At 41.4% G+C, this 21,441-nt stretch overlaps 1 protein-coding gene across 11 annotated transcripts in view; it reads left to right on the forward strand.

Annotated features, from left to right (window-relative positions):
• The window catches only part of mtmr4 (myotubularin related protein 4), a 114,925-nt gene that overhangs the window by 68,993 nt on the left and 24,491 nt on the right, over positions 1–21,441 (forward strand). For 10 of the 11 annotated variants that reach the window (XM_069911013.1, XM_069911015.1, XM_069911011.1 and 7 more), the window contains 8 exons: positions 7,415–7,447; positions 8,637–8,719; positions 10,657–10,823; positions 11,352–11,448; positions 12,699–12,812; positions 16,849–17,033; positions 17,752–17,877; positions 20,732–20,843. In XM_069911013.1, the coding sequence (XP_069767114.1) occupies positions 7,415–7,447; positions 8,637–8,719; positions 10,657–10,823; positions 11,352–11,448; positions 12,699–12,812; positions 16,849–17,033; positions 17,752–17,877; positions 20,732–20,843 (917 nt within the window). The remainder of the gene's footprint in view (positions 1–7,414; positions 7,448–8,636; positions 8,720–10,656; positions 10,824–11,351; positions 11,449–12,698; positions 12,813–16,848; positions 17,034–17,751; positions 17,878–20,731; positions 20,844–21,441) is intronic. The other variant, XM_069911016.1, reaches the window with a different exon arrangement.

Below are 21,441 nucleotides of genomic sequence, written 5' to 3' on the forward strand. Positions count from 1 at the left end.
CAGTAATTGAGTGAATAACATCCTGTAACCTTGTAATAACTTAATCTGTCAGGTTTTAGAATATTTACATGGATTAAGGGCTAAAGGGTGGAAAAGGGAGGGGATTTTTTAGTTCCTCTAATGGTGAAAATGTTTCTCTGAATTTGTTTGTTTTCTTCCTTTTATCCTTTCTTTAATTTTTTGTTCCTTTATTCCCTATTATTTCTTGCATATTTGTCTCTTTTACAAATGGACCTCGTGTTCCCAAGCTCTTTCATTTAATACTTGCACACACCAAGAAGCAGAGTCTGACTCTTTGCATAAATTTTTACTTGATTGTGCTGCAATCTTCCATCTATTTATTACCTTCAGAGGGCTGGCACATAGGCACCTTTAATGGGCAGCCCATGGTAACCATTTTTTTCCTTTTAAACCTATCGGAGCATTGAATTGTCTCTTTTGCTTGGATGGAAAACTATATTTGGAGTTGGTATAATTGCCAAGCAACTTAATAGACAAATATTACTCTGGGTTTACATGATGGGAACCAAATTGTTAGATTCTATCATGAAATTTAAACGAAGCATTGATTATCTCTTCATAATATTCAATTAATACATAACTGCAAGTGATAGTATTTTGAAATGAATCTGCTTGAGATGCCCATATCATTTTGATCTAGTTGACCAAATGTCATGTTCCAAAAATAAGTCCAATTTTCATCAGTTCTTTACCTCACTCTAAAAGCTAATTGTAGATTGATGCATCTGGACTGGTCACAGATATTGGGAATAGTAACTAAGCAATCTAATCTAAGGCATCGTAATTACCTCACTGTTGTGTAACTGAGGGTCAAATAAATTTCATTTAGGATTTACTTGAATTACAGAATATTTAAGGCTCAGTCAAAGGCAGGTTTAGAGAAGAAATTCAAGAATTTAAAAAGCTAGACAGGTGGTTGTGTGAGGTTTGAAAAAGTTAAATTGGGGTTGTATGTGTTCTTGAAGGGTTCCATAACTAAAGAAAAAAGGAATTGAAAACAAGAATGATAATTTTTAAATTGTTGTTCTGGGGCAGGATATTGGAGTAGGGTTTGGTGTGAGCTGGGATATGGATAATATTTTGGATGAACACATGATTTTGGAAGTGTGAAGCCTGCCAGTAGAGTTGGAGAATCCTGTCTGGAGTTAGGAAAGTGTGGAGGGTGAGGGTTTCAGTTTACTGGCAAGAGTTTGGCAAAATTATGGTGTACAAAGGGGAGGTCTATGATGGAAATGATGCATGCTTGCATTTCAAATCAACAGAGGGGGTGAGTTAGTCTCTCACTTCATCCTGCTGTCATCCTTCCTGCAGCTTCCCATCCTCTTCCTTCCCTTCTATCAGAGCTATCTTTCTTAGCCCTCACCATCACTTCTCAGCTTCTTCCTCTCTAACTTTCACCATTACCTGTTAGCTTGTCTCTCCCCCTCCCCCCATATTTGCCTGATTTTTGCAATTCCTGAAAAAGGGGTTCACGCCCAAAACATCAGTGGCCTTTTATTTTCTGAGGATCCTGCATAACTTGTTGAGTTTTCCCCAGCTCTTTTTGCATTAGACCCCAGCATCTGAAAATATCTTGTATGCATGTGTTGACTCAATTGCAAACAGCATTCTGGCCACAATAAAAGCAGACATTTTGGTGAATGCTAAAGTGACCTGAAAGATCAATTCTGTTCTTCTCTCTGTGCATGCTGCCTGGCCTGAATATTTTCTTCTTATTTCATATTTTTAGTGACTGTTTAAAATATTATCAGGAATTATGGCCTTACAACGTGTTTATACTTTCTGCTTTTTTCATTTTAATGGGGGCATAAAATAGGATTATTCTGTGTGCTTCCTCAAACACCTGCTGTGCCTGAATCTGTCCTTTGGGATGTGTCGACGTGGTCCCTGTAATCCTGTACAGTTCTTGACATCCTATTATTCATTACATATTCCTTTGGCTTTCCCTCCTCCCCCCTTCTCCCCTTCATATTCATAACATGGCACTTTCAAGACATGCTTTTATGTCTCAGTCTGCCATATCAATTCCTTTATAAATCTATGATCTATTAGTCTTTATAAGTCTTTATTCCTTGATAAATTAGTCTATTAGTCTTTAGTTGCTACCCAGCACGAGCTGCAGTTTGATTTTTCTTATTGGTAGATATTGCATTTAAGAGTGTATTGTCAATATACATCTTTTTTTAATAAAAGCAGTCGTTTTGCCAAGTGAAAAACACTGCAAACTGCAATTAAAATCTGTAAACAATTGCTTTTTATTTTCTGCTCATGAAAGAATTTTGGATCTATTGCCATTTGGACTAGAATTCTATGGGTCTTTTTTTTAAATATATGTACTTTCATAGAGAGCCTTCTCTAAAATTTTAAAACCCATGGAAAATAGAATGAGATCAATCTAGTCCCAATTGAGGAGAGGAGAGGAAAGGTGGTGTAATCAACATGTTAAAACTACATCAAGAAAAGTGAGGAGAGGGAGTGCAAATGGTTACAATTGCATATGGTAGCATTCGTGAAGTAAATCACAAAAATATAAGCAACATGGTTGAAGTAAAAACATAAAATGCTGGGGAGAAGTTCAGCAGGTCAAACAGTGTCCTTTAAGTAGCAAAGGTAAAAATACATAATCAATGTTTCGAGCTTGAGGCCTTCAAGGTATGAGAGAATGCTGGCAGGCGTCCAAACAAGAAGGTGGGGGGGTGGGGGGAGCAAAGGCAGGAGATGATGGGTGGAGAAAGGAGGGAGGAGTCAGTAGCAATGAGGGAGAGGAGGAATGGGTGGGTCAGGGGGAAGGGATGGGAGAACTGGGAAGACAGGAAAGGGAAGGGAAAAGAAAAAGCATGTTTGGTGGAGAGCAGAGAAGTCTGTTTATACCATCTGGCTGGAGAATGCCCAAATGGAAAATAAGGTATTGTTCTTCCAATCTGTGGGTGGTCAGGGTGGGATAGTATACAAGGCCATGGACAGACATGTGAGTCTGAGAGTGTGACTCAGAATTGAAGCAGTTGAAACATTTGTTGTGGACAGAGGGGAGGTGCTCAACGAAGCGATCTCCCAATCTGCGACTGGTCTCTACGATGTCGAGAATGCCTCAAAGGGAGCAGGGGGTGTGGTAAATAAGTCCTGTGGATGTGCAGGTGAAGTATTGCTTCACTTGAAAGGCCTGTTTTAGACCCCAGACCATGGTGAGGGAGGAGGTGTGAGCGCAAGGGTTGCACCTCCTGTGGGAACAGGGGAAGGTGCCGGGGGTGCGATGGGTGGGGAGAGATGAGTGCATGAGGGAATCAGAGGGTGCGGACCCTACGGATGGCTGAAAGGGGAGAAGGAAAAATGTGTGGTGGTGGGATCCTGTAGTAAGTGCCAGAAATTCCAGCAGATAATATGTTGGATGCGGAGGCTACTTAGGGTGGTAGGTGAGGAAATTGTTTGTTTTGCATCTGGGGGCAGAGGGGTCCAAGACAGATGAGTGTGAAATGGTGATGTGGGTAAGGGCTGAGTTGATAGTGGTGGAGGGGAAGCCACGTTTGTGGAAGAAGGCAGACATTTCGGAAGATCTGGACTAGAAGACCTCATGTTGGGAACAGATGTGGTGGAAGCAGAAATTGAGAGAAGGGGATGGAATCCTTGCAGGGGACAGGGTGTGAGGAAGTGTATCAAGGTAGTTGTGGGAGTTGGAGGATTTGTAGTATATGTCGATGGAAAGCTTGTCTCTCGAGATGGAGATAGTGATCCAGGAAGGGGAAAGTGTTATCAGAGATGGTTCCAGTGAGTTTGATAATTGCGGTGGAACTTGGCCGTGAAGTGGATGAAGTTGACAAGCTTATTGTGAGTTAATGAGGCAGCCCCAATGTAGTCGTTGATATACCGGAGGAAGAGTTGAGGGGACTTGCCTGTGTAGGCTTGCAGCATGGATTGCTCCACAAAGCCCACAAACAGGCAGGCGTAGCTGGGACCCATGCAGGTACCCAAAGCTACTCCTTTAATTTGGAGGAAGTGAGATGTTAAAGGATGAGTTATTGAGGGAGAGGACAAGTTCTGCCAGGTAGAAGAGGGTGATGGTCGAGTCTTTGGTCGAAGAAGAATCAAAATGCTTTCAGATCTTCTCCATGGGAGGTAAAGATATAAAGGGATTAGACATCTATCATGAAGATGAGGCGGTCCGTTTTTTGGAAATCTGAAGTCATTGAGGAGATGGGGCATGTGAAATGTCATGGATATAGGTGGATAGAGATTGGACCGGGGAGAAAAGATAGTCAAAGATGAAATTAGTTCACTGGGGCAAGAGCAGGTAGAAACAATGTGTCTTCTTGGATGGTTATGTTTCTGTATCTTGGGTAGAACGAGCAGTGTGGGGGTGGGAGAGAATGAGGTTGGTGGTGGTGGGGGGGGGGTGGGTGACCAGAGGTGGAGGTTAGAGATGATGTTGCAGACAGTGCTTGATGCGTAGTGGTTGGGTCCTGTGAGAGAGGCCAATAGGAGGAGGTGTCTGACAGCTGTCGACTGGCCTCAGCAAAGAAACAACACCAGCGCCTTTGTCTGCAGGTTTGATAGTGAGGTTGGGATTGTTGTGGAGGGTAGAGTATTCTGAGGAGGTGAGATTGGAATGCGAGAGGGGTTAAGACGGTTGATGTCTCGGTGGCATTTGGAAATAAAAAGGATCTCTGTGGGCAGCTGGCTAAGATGAGGTGTCCAGGAGGAGGAAGGTTTGTACTGGGATCTTGGATTGGGGGTGGAGTGTCATGGTCATGGAAGGAAACCTGGAGGCGGAGGCGATGGAAGGAGTTCAGCACTGGAGGGGGGGGGGGGGTAGCCAGAGAGAGAGAAGAGGGTGTACCCAGAGAGAGAGATGGGGGAGTAGCCAGAGAGAGAGAAAGCGAGGGGGGGTAGCCAGAGAGAGAGAAAGAGAGGGAGGGGGGATAGCCAAAGAGCAAGGGAGGGGGGGGGGGATAGCCAGAGGGCGAGGGAGGGGGGGATAGCCAGAGGGCGAGGGAGGTGGGGGAGATAGCCAGAGAGCAAGGGAGGGGGGTGAATAGCCAGAGATAGGGGGGGGGAATGAGGTCTGAGGGTTGGGGAGAAGAGGAGGTGGAGATGGGGGTAGAATAGGGGATAAGTAAGTAGGATCCAGTAGCGAGATCAGGACCATTGGCAGTCTGTCATAAGCCACGTGGTGCAAGTCAGCCTGGGAGCTCTAGCATCTTCTGCAGGTAGCAGTCTTTTTCCTGTGGCAGCATTCAAAGCATCAAATGCTCCTGTGAGGAGGGAATGAGGCCCATGTTAGAGTGGGTGGCTGTGGTGTTGGGACCACTGTTGTGGCTATGGCCAGGGCCTGGGGTTGGAGAGGGCAGCCATGGCATTGGGAGTACTGTCGGCTTGGCTGCCGGGGCCTGGTTAGGAGTAGGCAGTGATGGCGATGGGAGCTCTGTGTGATCGGCGGCCAAGGTCAGTAGCTGTGGCGTTGGGAGCTCCCTTCGGTTGGTGGCTGTATGGTTGGGTGGTCCATTGGGGTCAGTGACCAGGGCCAGGGCTTACAGTGGTCATGACGTTGGGAGGCCAGGGCTCAGATCGGCAGCTATGGTGTTGGCAGCTCCATTGGGTGGGCAGTTGAGGCCTGGGCTTGGGTCATGGCGTTTGGAGCTCATTTGTGTAGGTGGCCAGGGCTGAGATGGGGATCCACGTAGATGGTTTCAGAGGCTGGAGTCTCAAGGGAGGTGAATTTATGGTCTTTGATTGATGCCAGGTGGGTTTAGAGAAATGAGTTGAATGCGTGGATCCAGTGGCGGATATAGTTTAGGAAGGGTCCACTGCACAGAGGTCTTGTGCTGTGGCAGTGAGATGGTGAGTTGACTCCAATATCTCTACATCAAGGCGAGGGTGGTCCATAGGTGTCGTTGAGAGAAGCAGAGAGAGCACCAGTTGATGCAAAAGTTTGGAGAGACGGCATGGAAATCGGAATGATGGGCACTTATTTGTATGCCACTTTACCATTGAATTTCAGTGAGGAAAGGAAGATTGAAGATGTGCTCAAAGGAGCATGGGACTTAATGTGTGGAATAAGGATTGTGGACATTCTAACATTGTAGAAAACAATATATAATCCCAATTTTCTACGTTTGGTGAAATTGAGAAAATGCCCTTTTTTAAAAAAGAATTAAGATGTTTTTGACCTGATTGCTGTGTGATTGACCTGTGCGATATGACCTGTGCGATTCCCAATGCCTAAAGACAACTACAGGAGAGAAAGGAAAATAGCATTCACTGTGTATGTTCACATGCTGTTCACATGTTGTCCACTGACATCTTTCTTTACTACTACTTGTCCCACTTCTTTCTCAGTCCCATCACAGGTTTCAACCTGAAACATTGTCCATTTTCCTTCATGGATGCTGCCTGATTGGAGTTCCTCGAGCAGTTGGGCTTTTTTTTTTGTGCTAGATTCCAGTATTTGTAGCCTGTTGTGTATGATTTTGAAAGTCTGCAGAAGTCATAATGTCACAGATTGAAAACATGGCTGAACATACATACCTCAATATCCCAACTGAGATTCTGATCCATAACTTATGGCAGCCTTGCTTTAGGATTTGTTCCATATTTTTTCTGGAAGTAATATGGTTCCAATATCTGACAGTTAAGGCAGAGGTGATTGCTGGGCGGCACCATTAGTGATTAGCATGACATGATTACAGCACCAGCGACCCAGGTTCCAATCCGGCACTGTCTTTAAGGAGTTTAACTGTGTGGCTTTCCTCCAGGGTATTCTCACCATCCAAATCGTACATGGTTAATTTGGACGTAATTGGGTAGCTCGGATTAAATGGCTGGAGTCGGGATCTACTGTGCTGATACTAAAATTTTAAGAAATTTTACAATTTAAAAATAATACAAATGTTGCTCGAAAATGGTCATCTCTGGTTGGGTGATTAGACCCTTGGGTCCTGAGACCAGAAGTGCCCTCGCATTAATAATTTAAAAAAAAATGCACAGACAGATGTTGTGCAAAAGTGATGTGTCGAAAAGAGCATTATAAACTCCTTTTGTAGGTATAGCTTCTTCAATGTATATTAATAATTAAAAGTAATGATAGCTCGTTATTTTTAATTGCACTTTGCAGGAAGATTGAGAAAAGGGAATGCTGTCTTTCATTCTGATTCTGTCGGTTTACTTTGACATGTAGTTTCTGGATTAGAGGATTTGGGTTGAGGGTGGTAGACAGCGGACTACCCTTGTGGAAATGAGTTAGTCTCTTTGGCTTGCTCTAGTTCTGATTAGGTTGTACGTTTTCTGTTGCGTCTTGGTGTTAGATACCAGCAAGTGTTTTCAGTGTATAAGGTTCCTACCTTTCTCACATCTGTTATTTTGATTTCATTTTCCCCTTCTCTTTCCTTTTGTTCTGTTTTAGACCTTTCTGCAGGGTGTGGACGGTGACATCTCAGTAAGTACTTTGTCTGTGTGTACTTCATTGTTGGTTATGCATATGACTGTGTATCTGGCACACCTGTAGGTGTGCAGTCTCAAGAAGAGAGGTGGTATTTCACATTTTTATTTTATAATCTGTGTCATGAAATATGTTTGACACCCAGTGGCAGATGCAAATCTTTGTTCTTGCCCTCAAATAGGTGAGTCATATCATCCCTCGCCCCAGTACCTACAAACCTGCATTTATGCTTGCAGGTTAGCACAAGGTGATGCTTTTATAACCCAGAAAATGGTTAACGATTAGGATGGGTCTGAACCCAGAGCAGTTAAGTTAGAATAATGAAGAAAGTTGACCACTAGGAGGAGTTCAGTGTGACAGTCAAGATTTTCTCAAGAAACAGATTTTACCTGCATGTAGCCCAATTTTAACGTTGCTACGACTGTAAAACATAATGACATCAACTTCCAACTTTGGTTTCAATCCCCAAAAAATTCTTCAGAACTACTGTTTGAAGAAAGAACCCAATTTCTTTGAAATCATTTGCAATTTTCTAAAAGAAAATTTCTTTTAGAAAATTGCAAATGATCGAAATCTGAAATTCAAAAACGTAAGTAAAAGAAGTTGGGTGTCTTTGCATGTAATTTCTGATCTTGTGGAAAAACTTTCAGTGTTGTTTGGTTGCTTCTGTGGACACAGCGATTTTGAAATGTACAGTCGTATCAGCTGGAGATGAAAGTTTCCGACCATAGCAACAAAACTGACTGTACTGATGCTTGAGATTTTCTCAATCCTGTAGCCTCCTTTCCTTTCCCTATTATTGTAGTAAGTTGAAGTTTTCAGAATGATGGGTGTTTTATTACATTGATGGATCCTTATTGTTGAAGAATGATGCCAGTTGAATCCCAAGGAAATTATACCAAGATCAGTTCTGTGTCGAAAAAGTTGCCTGTTTGATGCTGTTTATCTGTAACTGTCCAGTTACAGTAGTTAGTCAAGTTTTGATATACAGTGTTTTGGCTTACTTTAAGAGCACTGGCAAGCTAAATTAGATGAGTTCAGTTTGGTTGAAGTCACACCACTCAAATACCACAATATTGGTTCTGGTACATAATTATCCTTTAGGGCTTCTTTTAAAAATTTGACCAATTTACAGTTAATTACAATTGTCTAGATTGATTAATGTATATTTATGTTGTTATTACAGGTGCCTGTACGGTTAATTGAAGCAGTTGAGAGTCGGGACATGTTCCAGCTTCATATTGTCTGTAAAGATTCCAAAGTGGTCAGGTATGTTGTCTTTTGTTCAAAGATATGAAGCACGGGCTCTATTTTTAGATGATTTTAAAAAAAAAATGCAATATTCTTTCTAACTTTTCAGAATATTTAAAATGCCGTATTCTAAACCAGTGAAGTCTTATACTGTGTGGCAGTATCTGCCAAGGTAGCATAAATTGAAGTTCTATTATAACCTTGAACTCTTATTCTGAAAGATGGACTTGATCCCCTTTCAATCAAATTAAATCTGTGCATGAAATCCAGTAATTATGGAAGGCAAGAGTGAGGTGGCAAAAAAAATATTTAGCGAATGGATGTGTTGGAGGAGTGGATTATCGTATGTGTCATTGGGAAGAAAGATGATCGCATTTCTTGTCCATAAAAATCATCTATCCATTAATGTAAGACTTTGATGGCAAACCTCACTTTCAAACCTTTGAAAGAAAACCTCACTGATAATAAATATCTACATTTTGCGAGGGAGATGGGTTGCACAAACTTTTCTACTTGATGCAGAATGCAGTAACTGAGGGAACATGTATCTTGTGGAGGAAGGAGCAGAATTCTTGAGATTCCTTTGGCTGGGGTGGGGGGGGGGGTGGTAGGGTGTTGGGAGAAGATACTCCTCTCCAATATTCCAGGAAGTCTAGTGATTGTGTTTTATGTGCTGCAGTAAAATCCTCAGAATTACTAAGTCTAGTTTTTCTTCTTGAATGTCTTTGTTTACAGGTTCTCGACTAGTTTTTGGAGAAATTTATTGAGTGTGTAGTGGTTTATGCTTAACCCCAAATAATGCTATGTGCTGTTACTGCAGCATGGAAATGCAGAATGCACTTGTAGGTGTCATGTGTGCATTTGACCTTTTGCTCCACTCCCTGAGTTCACAATTGATGCCAAGGTGTTCCATTTATTGAGAGAGCCAAGGAGCTAGATCCAATTGCAATCTGGGTCCTTCAATATCTACCTGAATGATCTTAGAAAGTTTAGCAAATTGGCAAGTTTAGTTGTTTATTTTTTTATTTGGCATCCTATTTATGTTTCTTAATTAATAGCAGTTCAATATTTTAAAATAATTATTTAAGTTCAATCTAAATCTGTTTCTAGTGCTTTTAAATGTCTATCAGATTTTTTTTTAAATAGGGAAGTAGTCTTTTCTACCCCAAGCTGCCAAACTATATCAGGACGGTTTTGTTGCAATGCTCGCCTGTCAAGAACCCCCTGCTTGACTTGTGCTATGAAGGGAGGTTTATTGGTTTACTAATGGAATTTCTGGAACAGTGTCCTAGGCCGAGAGCAATTGTTTTTCACCAAGCACAACCATCTCCTTTTATGCTCACTATCTTGCAACAAAGCAGCAATTTCCAAAGAATCATGGCAGGTGTGAGCTTGAGATACTTTTCTTTGAATTCCTCTTAATTAGTCTTGTCTATTTCTTGTATCTGTTTGAAGTTGAATATCGTTGTATCATCATAAGTATGCTTTGTTTATTCATCGTAATGAAAATGCGAAGTAGTGCAAAATGTTTATCTGTTTTATCAACAAATTAAGGCTACCTTAAGCTTTATCTACAAAATTTTGTTTATTAGATTAATAAGATAGTAATTCGGAATATTGTCACTCATGTTTCCTTGAAGATGGTAAGTTTTGAAATTGGGAAATAATAGAAATTAGAAAGTGTTGTATTTTATCATTACTGCCCACATCATCACACGAAGCATTACATCTTAAAGACTGACATCACTCCTTTGATGCTTTTAATCTGCATTTTTTTTGACTGAGTACTCAATGATGTCTATTTAAGAGTATTTCTGAAGAAGACTTTAACATTTAATTCTGCTTTCTATGAAATGTTGAATGCAGATATTCTGGGTCTGACTGCTTAATGATTTTGATGCGTAATCACTTTGGTTTTGGGTGTCCTCTAAACTGCTGTGTGTATTGTCTCCCAGATGTCATTTTTCTACATTCAAGCAATGTCAGGAATGGCTGAAGAGGTTGAACAGGGTAATTGCCCACCCAACTAGATTGGAAGATTTGTTTGCCTTTGCATATCATGCATGGTGCCTGGGAGTCTGTGCTGATGAGGAGGATCAGCATGTGCATCTTTGTCATCCTGGTGAGTGGGAAAATTAATGGTGATGGATGAAAGTGAGTCACGGAGTGCACAATGTCAAGGGTGCTGTGATAAGTTCCTGGATGAAGTTGCTTTGTTTTTGATTTTGGCAGCTCACTTTTTTTATGCCGTGTGTAGATTTTTTTTTGCGTCTCTGGTTCCATGTCGATTAGATGACCTGCTGCCCAATGAACCAGAAATTGAAGAACAATTTTCACACAGCACATTATAAGAGCACCAGGGACCCGGGTTCAAATCCGGCACTGCCTGTCAGGAGTTTGTGCGTTCTCCCTGTGACCACGTGGTTTTCCTCTGGGTGCTCCGGTTTCCTTCCATGCTCCAAAGATGAACCGGGTTAGTCGATTATTTGGTCACGTGGGTATATTTGGGCAGTGTGGGCCAGAAGGCCCTGTTACCGTGCTGCCTCGTAATTAAATTACTTATTAAAAATTTAAGCAATATTCTTGCTTTTTATTGTCATGCTGTATTTCATTCAATATGAACTATTGATCCTAGTTTTTTTTCTTTTAGGAGATCATGTCTGCCACCGTTTTGAAATGGAAGTAGAGCGAATGCGTTTTGATCTGCAGAATGTCTGGAGAGTCAGTGAAGTCAACTGCAATTACAAGTAAGTTCGTATTGCTCGACAGCAAAGAGAAAAGGATGATTTGGAATGCACTCCAGCTTAGAGGATCTATCCCGTAGCCTCCACACTGATGCAATCACAAAGAAGGCTCTCCAACTGCTATACTTTGTGAGGTGTGTCTGAGGAGACTCTCGTAAACTTCAGCTGTACTCTGGAGAGCGTTCTGGCTGGTTGTCCTGCTGCTCAAATCTTTAACATTCAGCTAAATTGTGAATAATGGTACGGAGGCGCCAACTCTCAGGCCAAGAATAAACTCGAGGGTTGTTAATTCAGCCTGCAACATCACAGGCACCAGACTTCACTCCATCAAGGACATCTACATGAGGCAGTGTCTTAAAAAACGCAGCCTCTATCCTCAAAGACCCTGACCACCCAGGCCACGCCCTCTTCACTCTACTTCTATCAGGGTAAAAGGTACAGGAGCCTAAACACGAGCACTCAGCGGCACAAGAACAGTTTCTGCCATTAGATTGCTCAATAATCAATGAACCAAAGATACTACTTTACTTTTCCTGAACTTTTTTAGTGGTGTTGTAAGATGGTTATAATACGAATGTTTACCCTATGAGATATTGCTGAAAAACACCGAATTTCATAACTCTTCATGGCAACTGATTCCAATTCTAAATAATGGGGTGGTATTCTGCTCTGACACAATGAATTGTATCGGCACCCTTCCAGAAGTTACAGTTCCAGTGCCATTGGTTGTTTGTGCCCCTCTGCTGCTTGAGTGTACAATTCATGGAGTCTAAGGAGGTTGTGTGAACTTTCATCTCCTGGGAATCTGGGCCAAGTATTGTAACCCCCCCTCCTTCCCTTTCAAACAAATTGGAGAATTGACTGCTGCAACGATGGGAAGAACTTGTTCCTTGAAGTTAGTTTCAATGTTTTTAATTGATTTGTTAGATTTTCACATTATGTCTGAATGTTTTGACGTTGAGTATAAAGTATCTCAAAGCTATTTTATTTGTTATATAGGATTGTGATAAGATCTCTGAGTCTGTGTGGTATGCAAACACCAAGTTGCAACATCATTTTGCATTCTCAGCATGAGTAACATGTACACACAAGTCATCTCACCGCATTCATTAACTATGTCCGCAAAGAGACTGGAAGCACAATTTGTAGAATATAACATACCATGGAATATTTGTGGAACATAAAGAATATGTAAACGGAGTTAATCCATGTACAATTTTAAGGTTTTTTGTATGGCTTTTTTTTTCCTGCAGGTTATGTGCCAGTTACCCTCAGAAGCTCCTTGTTCCAGTGTGGATCACAGATAAGGAACTTGAGAGTGTTGGAACCTTCAGGTCTTGGAAGAGGATTCCTGTGGTTGTTTACAGGTAAATTTATTGAAGTTCAGTATGTCATGATACTTTTTCCTAATGGAAATCTGTAATTTTCAAAAGAAGATTGAACTTTGTTTCCAATATCTGGAATAAAACATGACCTTTAATGAGCACTATGTAGTAAATTATGTGCGCTTTTAAAGTTATGAATGAAAAAGCTTTCCTTGTAGAAATGAGGGATTTAAATTTAATTTTTTTTAAAATTAAAACTTAGAAATGTAAAAGGCCTTAAGCCTCTACTGCCCAATTAACACTCAATTAACCTACATCTCCCAGTACATTTTGAAAGTCTAGCTTAGTTTATTTAGAAATTCATGATTCACTTGAAACAATTTAGGAAACAATTCACAGGCCAATTACAATTTGAGGAGGAGCAAGTTCAAATATCCTGGCTACAATTTTTCTCTGACAACTCCAGTTTAAAATAAAAAGTTTTGTCGTTCATTGACCTCTTTGTTTATAGAACTTATTATGCTGCCACTTTCAAATATGTACAGTACCACTCCAGTTATCTGAAATGGGACCAGGTCTATGTTGGATAAACAATTTTTTTTGGATAACTTGTCATTTTTCAAAAACAGCCCAGTTGCAACAGCAATTCATTTGTATTTGTGTTTAAACAACAACACAAGGGAAGACTTATAAGCGTTAAAATAATTCTTCATTCTCACCAAAAAAAATGGTGGCCCGCCGCTGATCACTGACACGTCCCCAGTGCCACTGCTGATCATAGAGACCTCCCAACCGCCACCACCAATCCCCAACAGGTCCCCACTGCTAAACCCCGGGGAGGCTTCTTGGGCTGGTGAAATACTCACTGACAAATTTGCGGGCTCTTGTCTCCCCGGTCACTAGAGCTCCAGATGCCCAAATCCTCCCCTAGGCTTATCTAAGTACATGCACACTGGGGAGTCCATGTGCAGTGGTAGGCTGAGGAGCAGGTTCGGAGACAGCATCGAGAGCTCTGGTGTGCCAGAGAGGGAGTGGAGGGGAGGGAATGCCACTGAGCTCATGTCTGGGAGGCTGCTCTCCCTGGTGATGCCAGGACAAGGGATTCTCCCAACTGCTTGCAGCGGGGAGACAGTGGCATGCAATTTGAGAGGGAGAGTTATCGATAGGGGAAGGGAAAGAAGAAATGGAACGAGAGAGGGGAGGGAGTTACCTGAAACGAGGACAATCGTTCTAATTTCACGTCAAGTGAATTTTTCAGCCTGTGAAGTCAATTCGGCTCCGAAAGGATTTCTGATTTTGTTTCAGATATCCTCGTTTATCTGAATTTTTAAAAAAAATTTAGATAAATGATTTCAGAGAATTCAATTTTGGACAATCTGAGATGTACTGTATTAGTAATTCATAAGTACAGTAAGTTGTTATACACATTCATGTTTCCTAGAAAATCAACTAAGTGGTCATACAAATATCTTTCTCTCTAATATCAAAAAATCTTTTGTCATTGTTTCTTTAAACCTCTTTAATCCATTGATGAATTATCTATAATTTCAGATAAAAATCTCTCAAATCTTTAACATTCAGCTAAATTGTGAATAGTTCAAATATAAAAACAAATGAATACATGTGCAGTTTAGCAGTACTTAAAGTAGCATGATGAGAGAGCAATATAAATTCAGGATTCATGTTAAGATCCTGATATTTCATTTTATAAAAATAGTTAAATCAGATTGGTTGCTTTCTGGAGAAGATCACAAATTAGGTCTGTTTGTGCAGGAGTAGAGATTCTCCAATTGTTCATTTAAATAAAAAGCTACTAAAGTCTTAGTAATTCTAGAATTTGCTGCCAATTTCATGGTAAAGAAACTTGAAACATCGGTGTGCCATTTAAAAACATGCATTATATTACTTGCCTGTATTCCTGAAATTTGGGCTATTATCTTGTTTTGCTGTTCACCAGTTTAAACACCTTGAAATGGAATTTGGTTTATGGATATTTCCCAAGGGTTCAAAAACAAGCTTGATAAGTGAAATTGGTAACCAGGTATTCAAGTTGGGAATGGAATACAACCATAGAACAATTAATTATAGCACAGAAACATGTCACCTTGGCCCCTCTAGTCTGTGCTGAACCATTTTTTTTCTAGTCCCCCTGACTTGCACCCAGCTGATAGCCCTCCATATCTCTCCCATCTATGTACCTGTCTAAATTCTTTAATGTTAAAATTGAGCCTGCATTTACCACTTCAGCTGGAAGCTCATTCCACTTCCCCACCACTCTGTGTGAAGATGTTTCCCCTTGTGATCCTCCCTTAAATTTTTCCCCTTTCACCCTTAACCCATGTCCTCTGGTTTGTATCTCACCTACTCTCAGTGGAAAAAGCTCATCTACATTTCATCTGTGAATTCCCATCATAATTTTAAATAACTCTATCAAATCACCCTTCAATCTTCTACGCTCCAGGGAATAAAGTCGTAACCTGTTTGACCTTCCCCTGTAACTCAATTCCTGAAGTCTGGGTAAAATCCTAGTAAATCTTCTCCACCCTCAATTTTATTGAAACCTTTCTTACAGTTAGGTGACCAAAACTGTGCATAATACTCCAAATTTGGCCTCACCAACATTTTGTCCAACTTTACCATAACATCCCAACTCCTATACTCAATACTTTGATTTATGATCGTCAATATGCCAAAAACTCTCTTTACAGCTCTATCCACCTGTGACACCACTTTCAGGGAATTGTGTATCTGTATCCCTTCTGTCCTACACACTCCTCAATGCCCTACCACTTACCATGTCCTTTCTTGGTTTATCTTTCCAAAATGCAACACCTTGCACTTGCCTGCATTAAGCCTCCCTCAAGGTCAGAGGGAATATCTGGCCAGGCACTGTGGATTTATCACTTTTATTTGCATTAAGACAGCAAGCACTTCCTCCTCTTTAAACTGCATAGGTTCCATGACCTCATTGCTTGATTTCTTACTTCCCACGACTGAGTGAAAACTGATTTTTTTTTTTAAATTTAAGATCCCCCCCCCATCTCTTTTGGCTCCATATAAAACTGACCACTTTGATCTTCATGGGGACTAATTTTTTCCCTTTTGCTCTTAATATTGGTAAAAACTCTGAGGATTTTCCTTCAAATTCTCTGCCAAAGAAGTCTCGTGTCTTATTTTAAGCCTTCCTGATTTCTTTATTGAGGTTTTTCTTGCATTTTTTTATACTCAAGTACCTCATTTGCTCCATGTTGCCTATACTTGTTATACACCTCTCTCTCTTCTTCCAAACCCAATATCCTCAAAAACCAAGGTTCCCTATAACCTTCTAACCTTGCTTTGTTTTGATCCTGACAGGATTCTGTACTCTCAAAATTTGTGAAATGTCAAAAAAACTGGCATTGTAATCTGCATGAAGGTGCTGTATTTCTTTTCAGTATCCTCCCATGTACCCTTCCAATGGACTCTTTCGATCTGTTGGTAAACGATCACAGTCTCGGTTTTAAATAGATATTCCCATCATTTGATCTGCAGATCATCATTTGCCAACATTAAAAATAAACGTTAGAGTAACATGACCTTATTGCATCATTTTTGGAAATTCATTGTGAAATCGAGAACTGGGGGAAATGTGGAATATTGAGGATAAGCTGCAAAGGGCTCATTCCACAAGTCACCTCCACACCCACTACTAGCCATTTTCTAGGAGTAGGTTATCATACTGCTTCATACACCTCGCTACTCCATGCCTTCCATATTGGTTCTTTGACACTAACCATGGTTCTTAGCAGAAGCTAATGTGATTAAGAGTTATCCACTTAATCATGGGGAAATCCAGTGAGTATCATATGTACTTCAGGGGATAAGATCATGCAGAAACTGAAAGATAATATGATGAACATAAATTAGGAACTAGAGACAGCAAAACTCAACCCCTTGAACCTGCTCCACACGTTTGTGGTTGATCTAATTACAGCCTCAGCCCTGCATTCCTGTCTGCCTGTAGTACTGAGATACTTGATGCTTTTATGGTGATTTGGTTAGGATCTGTGACTCTTTAACAATGTTGCATTTTCTTTAGACACCAGCGGAATGGTGCTGTGATATCACGCTGCAGTCAGCCAGAAATTAGCTGGTGGGGTTGGAGAAATGCAGATGATGAATATCTGGTGACATCCATTGCGAAAGCCTGCATTTTGGATCAAGGAACCAAGATGAATGGAAAGGGCAAGAATGAGGGAACTGATCTATCTGATGCAGAATTTGGTGAGATGCAGACCAGCAAGCTCTCTTGTGCTCAATTGAGAAACAGGAAGGATTTTAAAATGTCCTAATTTCTCTCATTTTCTAAAGGTATTGATTCATTCTGGAATAATGCATGGGTGCCCTCCATCTTAATGCATAAAACCATTTAGACAGATGAGCCAAGATCGCTAAATGTTTCTGTGTAAGCATTCCAGTCAGGTCCACTGACCTCCTGCTGATTTATACACACTCACTTCCCCAAACATTCATTGCAAATGTTAAAATCTGTTTCAACCCAGAGAACTCTCTTTTCTGGAAACTTGATGGATATTGACATTAAAAATAAAGTCAACGAAATGCTCTTGCGAATTTCAGAGGAATATCTTTTTTTTTAAAAAAAGCATAATTTGAAAAATACAAACACCGATAGGCAATCAAGGTTAGCTGTTTGACTCATCAGAGAGCAATGTCATTGAGTCAAGGAAGGCTAGATCAGGTCAATAGTTTTGCATATTTTGCTGATTTAAGACATAGTACAGCATGGCCATTTTATTTCAGGAAAGGGATGGCAGTTGAAATAGTCAAATCTAGTTTAATCTGATCTAAATAAAATCAGTGGCCTGACAACGTACTTCTTTCCTAATCCCCTACCCTTAATACGAAGCGTATCGATTGCAGACCCTGTTCATGATGTGTTGAAGACAATCAATAAATTAAAATGTATTAATCTTTTTTCTAGATTCGTCCATTACAGGATCTGTGGCAGAGAGCGGAGGAACACCACAGAAGTTGCTCATTTTGGATGCGAGGTCATACACTGCAGCTGTAGCCAACCGTGCAAAGGGTGGAGGTTGTGAGTGCGAAGGTAGGCATTGCAAAATAGTGTATTGTGCCTCTGATCCTGAGAGGCAAATTGCATCACAAGTTGAATTAACTTTAATCCATTGCTTCAAGGTAGTAAGTAGGTGCCTATGTTCACAATAGGGTTAATCCTGCAAGGCACCCAATCCTAACGGGGGCTACAGACTGAAATCATCAAATGTTTTTTCAAGTAATTGATAGGAGAGAAGTATGGAAGAAAATTGCTCAACATATCTGCTTTCCAACAATGGGGTTCATAAATTTTGAACAGAGTCCAAAGGGGGCCATAGCCAAAAACTAAGGTTGTGAATGGCTGCTGTAGGAGATATGGAACCTTAATGGCTGTCACCATTGCCTTGCCATGTTTCATTTGTTGATATAAAAAGAATGTCTGTTGTCTATCTCGTTGTCGATCCTTACATCTGATGAAATGGTGCAGCCGAGATAGGTAAACTGGTTGACCGTTTTGTGTGCCCGATGGAGATGTGGGGGGGATGGTAGTCAAGGTGGGGAGCTGGCTGATGGAGGACCTCAGTTTTCTTCAGGCTGACTTCCAGGCCAAACATTTTGGCAGTTTCCGCAAAACAGGACGTCAAGCGCTGAAGAGCTGGCTCTGAATGGGCAACTAAAGCGGCATCGTCTGCAAAGAGTAGTTCACGAACAAGTTTCTCTTGTGTCTTGGTGTGAGCTTGCAGGCGCCTCAGATTGAAGAGACTGCCATCCGTGCAGTACCGGATGTAAACAGCGTCTTCATTGTTGAGGTCTTTCATGGCTTGGTTCAGCATCATGCTGAAGAAGATTGAAAAGAGGGTTGGTGCGAGAACACAGCCTTGCTTCACGCTATTGTTAATGGAGAAGGGTTCAGAGAGCTCATTGCTGTATCTGACCTGACCTTGTTGGTTTTCGTGCAGTTGGATAACCATGTTGAGGAACTTTGGGGGGCATCCGATGCGCTCTAGTATTTGCCAAAGCCCTTTCCTGCTCACGGTGTTGAAGGCTTTGGTGAGGTCAACAAAGGTGATGTAGAGTCCTTTGTTTTGTTCTCTGCACTTTTCTTGGAGCTGTCTGAGGGCAAAGACCATGTCAGTAGTTCCTCTGTTTGCGCGAAAGCCGCACTGTGATTCTGGGAGAATATTCTCGGCGACACTAGGTATTCTATTTAGGAAAATCCTAGCGAAGATTTTGCCTGCAATGAAGAGCAGCGTGATTCCCCTGTAGTTTGAGCAGTCTGATTTCTCGCCTTTGTTTTTGTACAGGGTGATGATGATGGCATCACGAAGGTCCTGAGGCAGTTTTCCTTGGTCCCAACAAAGCTTGAAAAACTCAGGCAGTTTGACATGCAGAGTTTTGCCGCCAGCCTTCCAGACCTCTGGGGGGGATTCCATCCATACCTGCTGCTTTGCCACTTTTCAGTTGTTCAATTGCCTTATATGTCTCATCCTGGGTGAGGACCTCATCCAGCTCTAGCCTTAGGGGCTGTTGAGGGAGCTGGAGCGGGGCGGAATCTTGGACTGAGCGGTTGGCACTGAAAAGAGATTGGAAGTGTTTTGACCATCGGTTGAGGATGGAGATCTTGTCGCTGAGGAGGACTTTGCTGTCTGAGCTGCGCAGCGGGCTTTGGACTTGGGGTGAGGGGCCGTACACACCTCACAAAGTTAAGCGTATACAGAGCCGTTGTCATACCCGCACTCCTGTTCGGCTCCGAATCATGGGTCCTCTACCGGCATCACCTACAGCTCCTAGAACTCTTCCACCAGCGTTGTCTCCGCTCCATCCTCAACATTCATTGGAGCGACTTCATCCCTAACATCGAAGTACTCGAGATGGCAGAGGCCGACAGCATCGAGTCCACGCTGCTGAAGATCCAGCTGCGCTGGGTGGGTCACGTCTCCAGAATGGAGGACCATCGCCTTCCCAAGATCGTGTTATATGGCGAGCTCTCCACTGGCCACCATGACAGAGGTGCACCAAAGAAGAGGTACAAGGACTGCCTAAAGAAATCTCTTGGTGCCTGCCACATTGACCACCGCCAGTGGGCTGATATCGCCTCAAACCTTGCATCTTGGTGCCTCCCAGTTCGGCGGGCAGCAACCTCCTTTGAAGAAGACCGCAGAGCCCACCTCACTGACAAAAGACAAAGGAGGAAAAACTCAACACCCAACCCCAACCCACCAATTTTCCCCTGCAACCGCTGCAACCGTGTCTGCCTGTCCCGCATCGGACTTGTCAGCCACAAACGAGCCTGCAGCTGACGTGGACATTTACCCCCTCCATAAATCTTCGTCCAAGCCAAAGAAGAATAAAAAGAATGTATAGGTTGTTTAAGAATAATAAATGAGAAAGTGGATTCTTAAAAAGTCACTTTATATCCATTGATTTAACACAGATAATTATTTCAGGAAACATAATTGTAACATTAGATAATGGAACAATGTTGAAATGGACAAGTTACTTAATGAGGAGGTTCACAGTTGATGGATTTAAGCTGATTAAAAACTTGCAAGTATAGGAATCACAACATAATATCATGGAATAGTGTCTCAGTAAACTTGTAATTATCTAAGAACTGATTGGATGCTGGCATGCACAGCAGTTTTTTGGCTTGTGCCAGAGAATGAACTAAAATGGCTTACTCTAAAAAGGTGAGAGATTAATAATTGCTTGTCTTGAAATGTTTCAGATTAATGCTGAGGGCCAGTATTCTGGTCTGTTGTACTTGATATGGGGAGGAAAACAGTTAAAGGCATAACCAAGTTGATAGCAAGTTAGAGTTGTTTGCAAATAATTTAATAATGGATTGAATCTGGGCATGCTCTCCTTCTCCACCTGGATTTAGTGATCATTTTCTTTGTTTGCAGAGTATTATCCAAACTGTGAAGTGATGTTCATGGGAATGGCAAATATTCATTCAATCCGAAATAGCTTCCACTCACTCCGAGCTGTTTGCAGTCAAATGCCAGACCCTGGAAAGTGAGTGTCAAGTCTTATAATGTTGTAAATGACTTTGAAGTTAATTAAAGTTCCACTTCTTGATATTTCCTGCCTTCATCACTTGTAGATCATACATAACTGCTTTTACATGAACACAGTACTTTAATTGTAAAAGCAACGATACTAGTTGATTTAAACTGATACAACACTTTGAGAATGTGTTTCAAAGATGAAAGCAGTAAAATGAATACTGTTAATGAGGGAAGATCAAAAAATTGAAGAGATTGGGTTTAAGTAAGGCCTTGAAATGATACTGCATTAAGGAAGGAATTCCAATTGAAGGCCTGGTTGCCATAGGAAAGGAACTTTAAAGGTAACCAGTGAAATGGTTTGTTCGGAAGGTGGATGGAATTGATTATGTATTTTCGGATTGGGGTGCTGAGCGATGCAGGCCTGAAAAGATTTTAAACTCCTTAGTAAGAATGATAAATTTGTAGGTCAATAAGAGTAGGCCTCTTGATATGTAAAGAGTTTTAGATGAACTGATGATTATGGAGGAGGTAGGATGAAAGGCTGGCCAGTAGGTTATTAGAATAGATAAATTGGGGTTCATGAGTATAGATAATCAATTCAACAG

Source organism: Narcine bancroftii, chromosome 14, assembly GCF_036971445.1.
Source record: "Narcine bancroftii isolate sNarBan1 chromosome 14, sNarBan1.hap1, whole genome shotgun sequence".
Classification (NCBI taxonomy): domain Eukaryota; kingdom Metazoa; phylum Chordata; class Chondrichthyes; order Torpediniformes; family Narcinidae; genus Narcine; species Narcine bancroftii.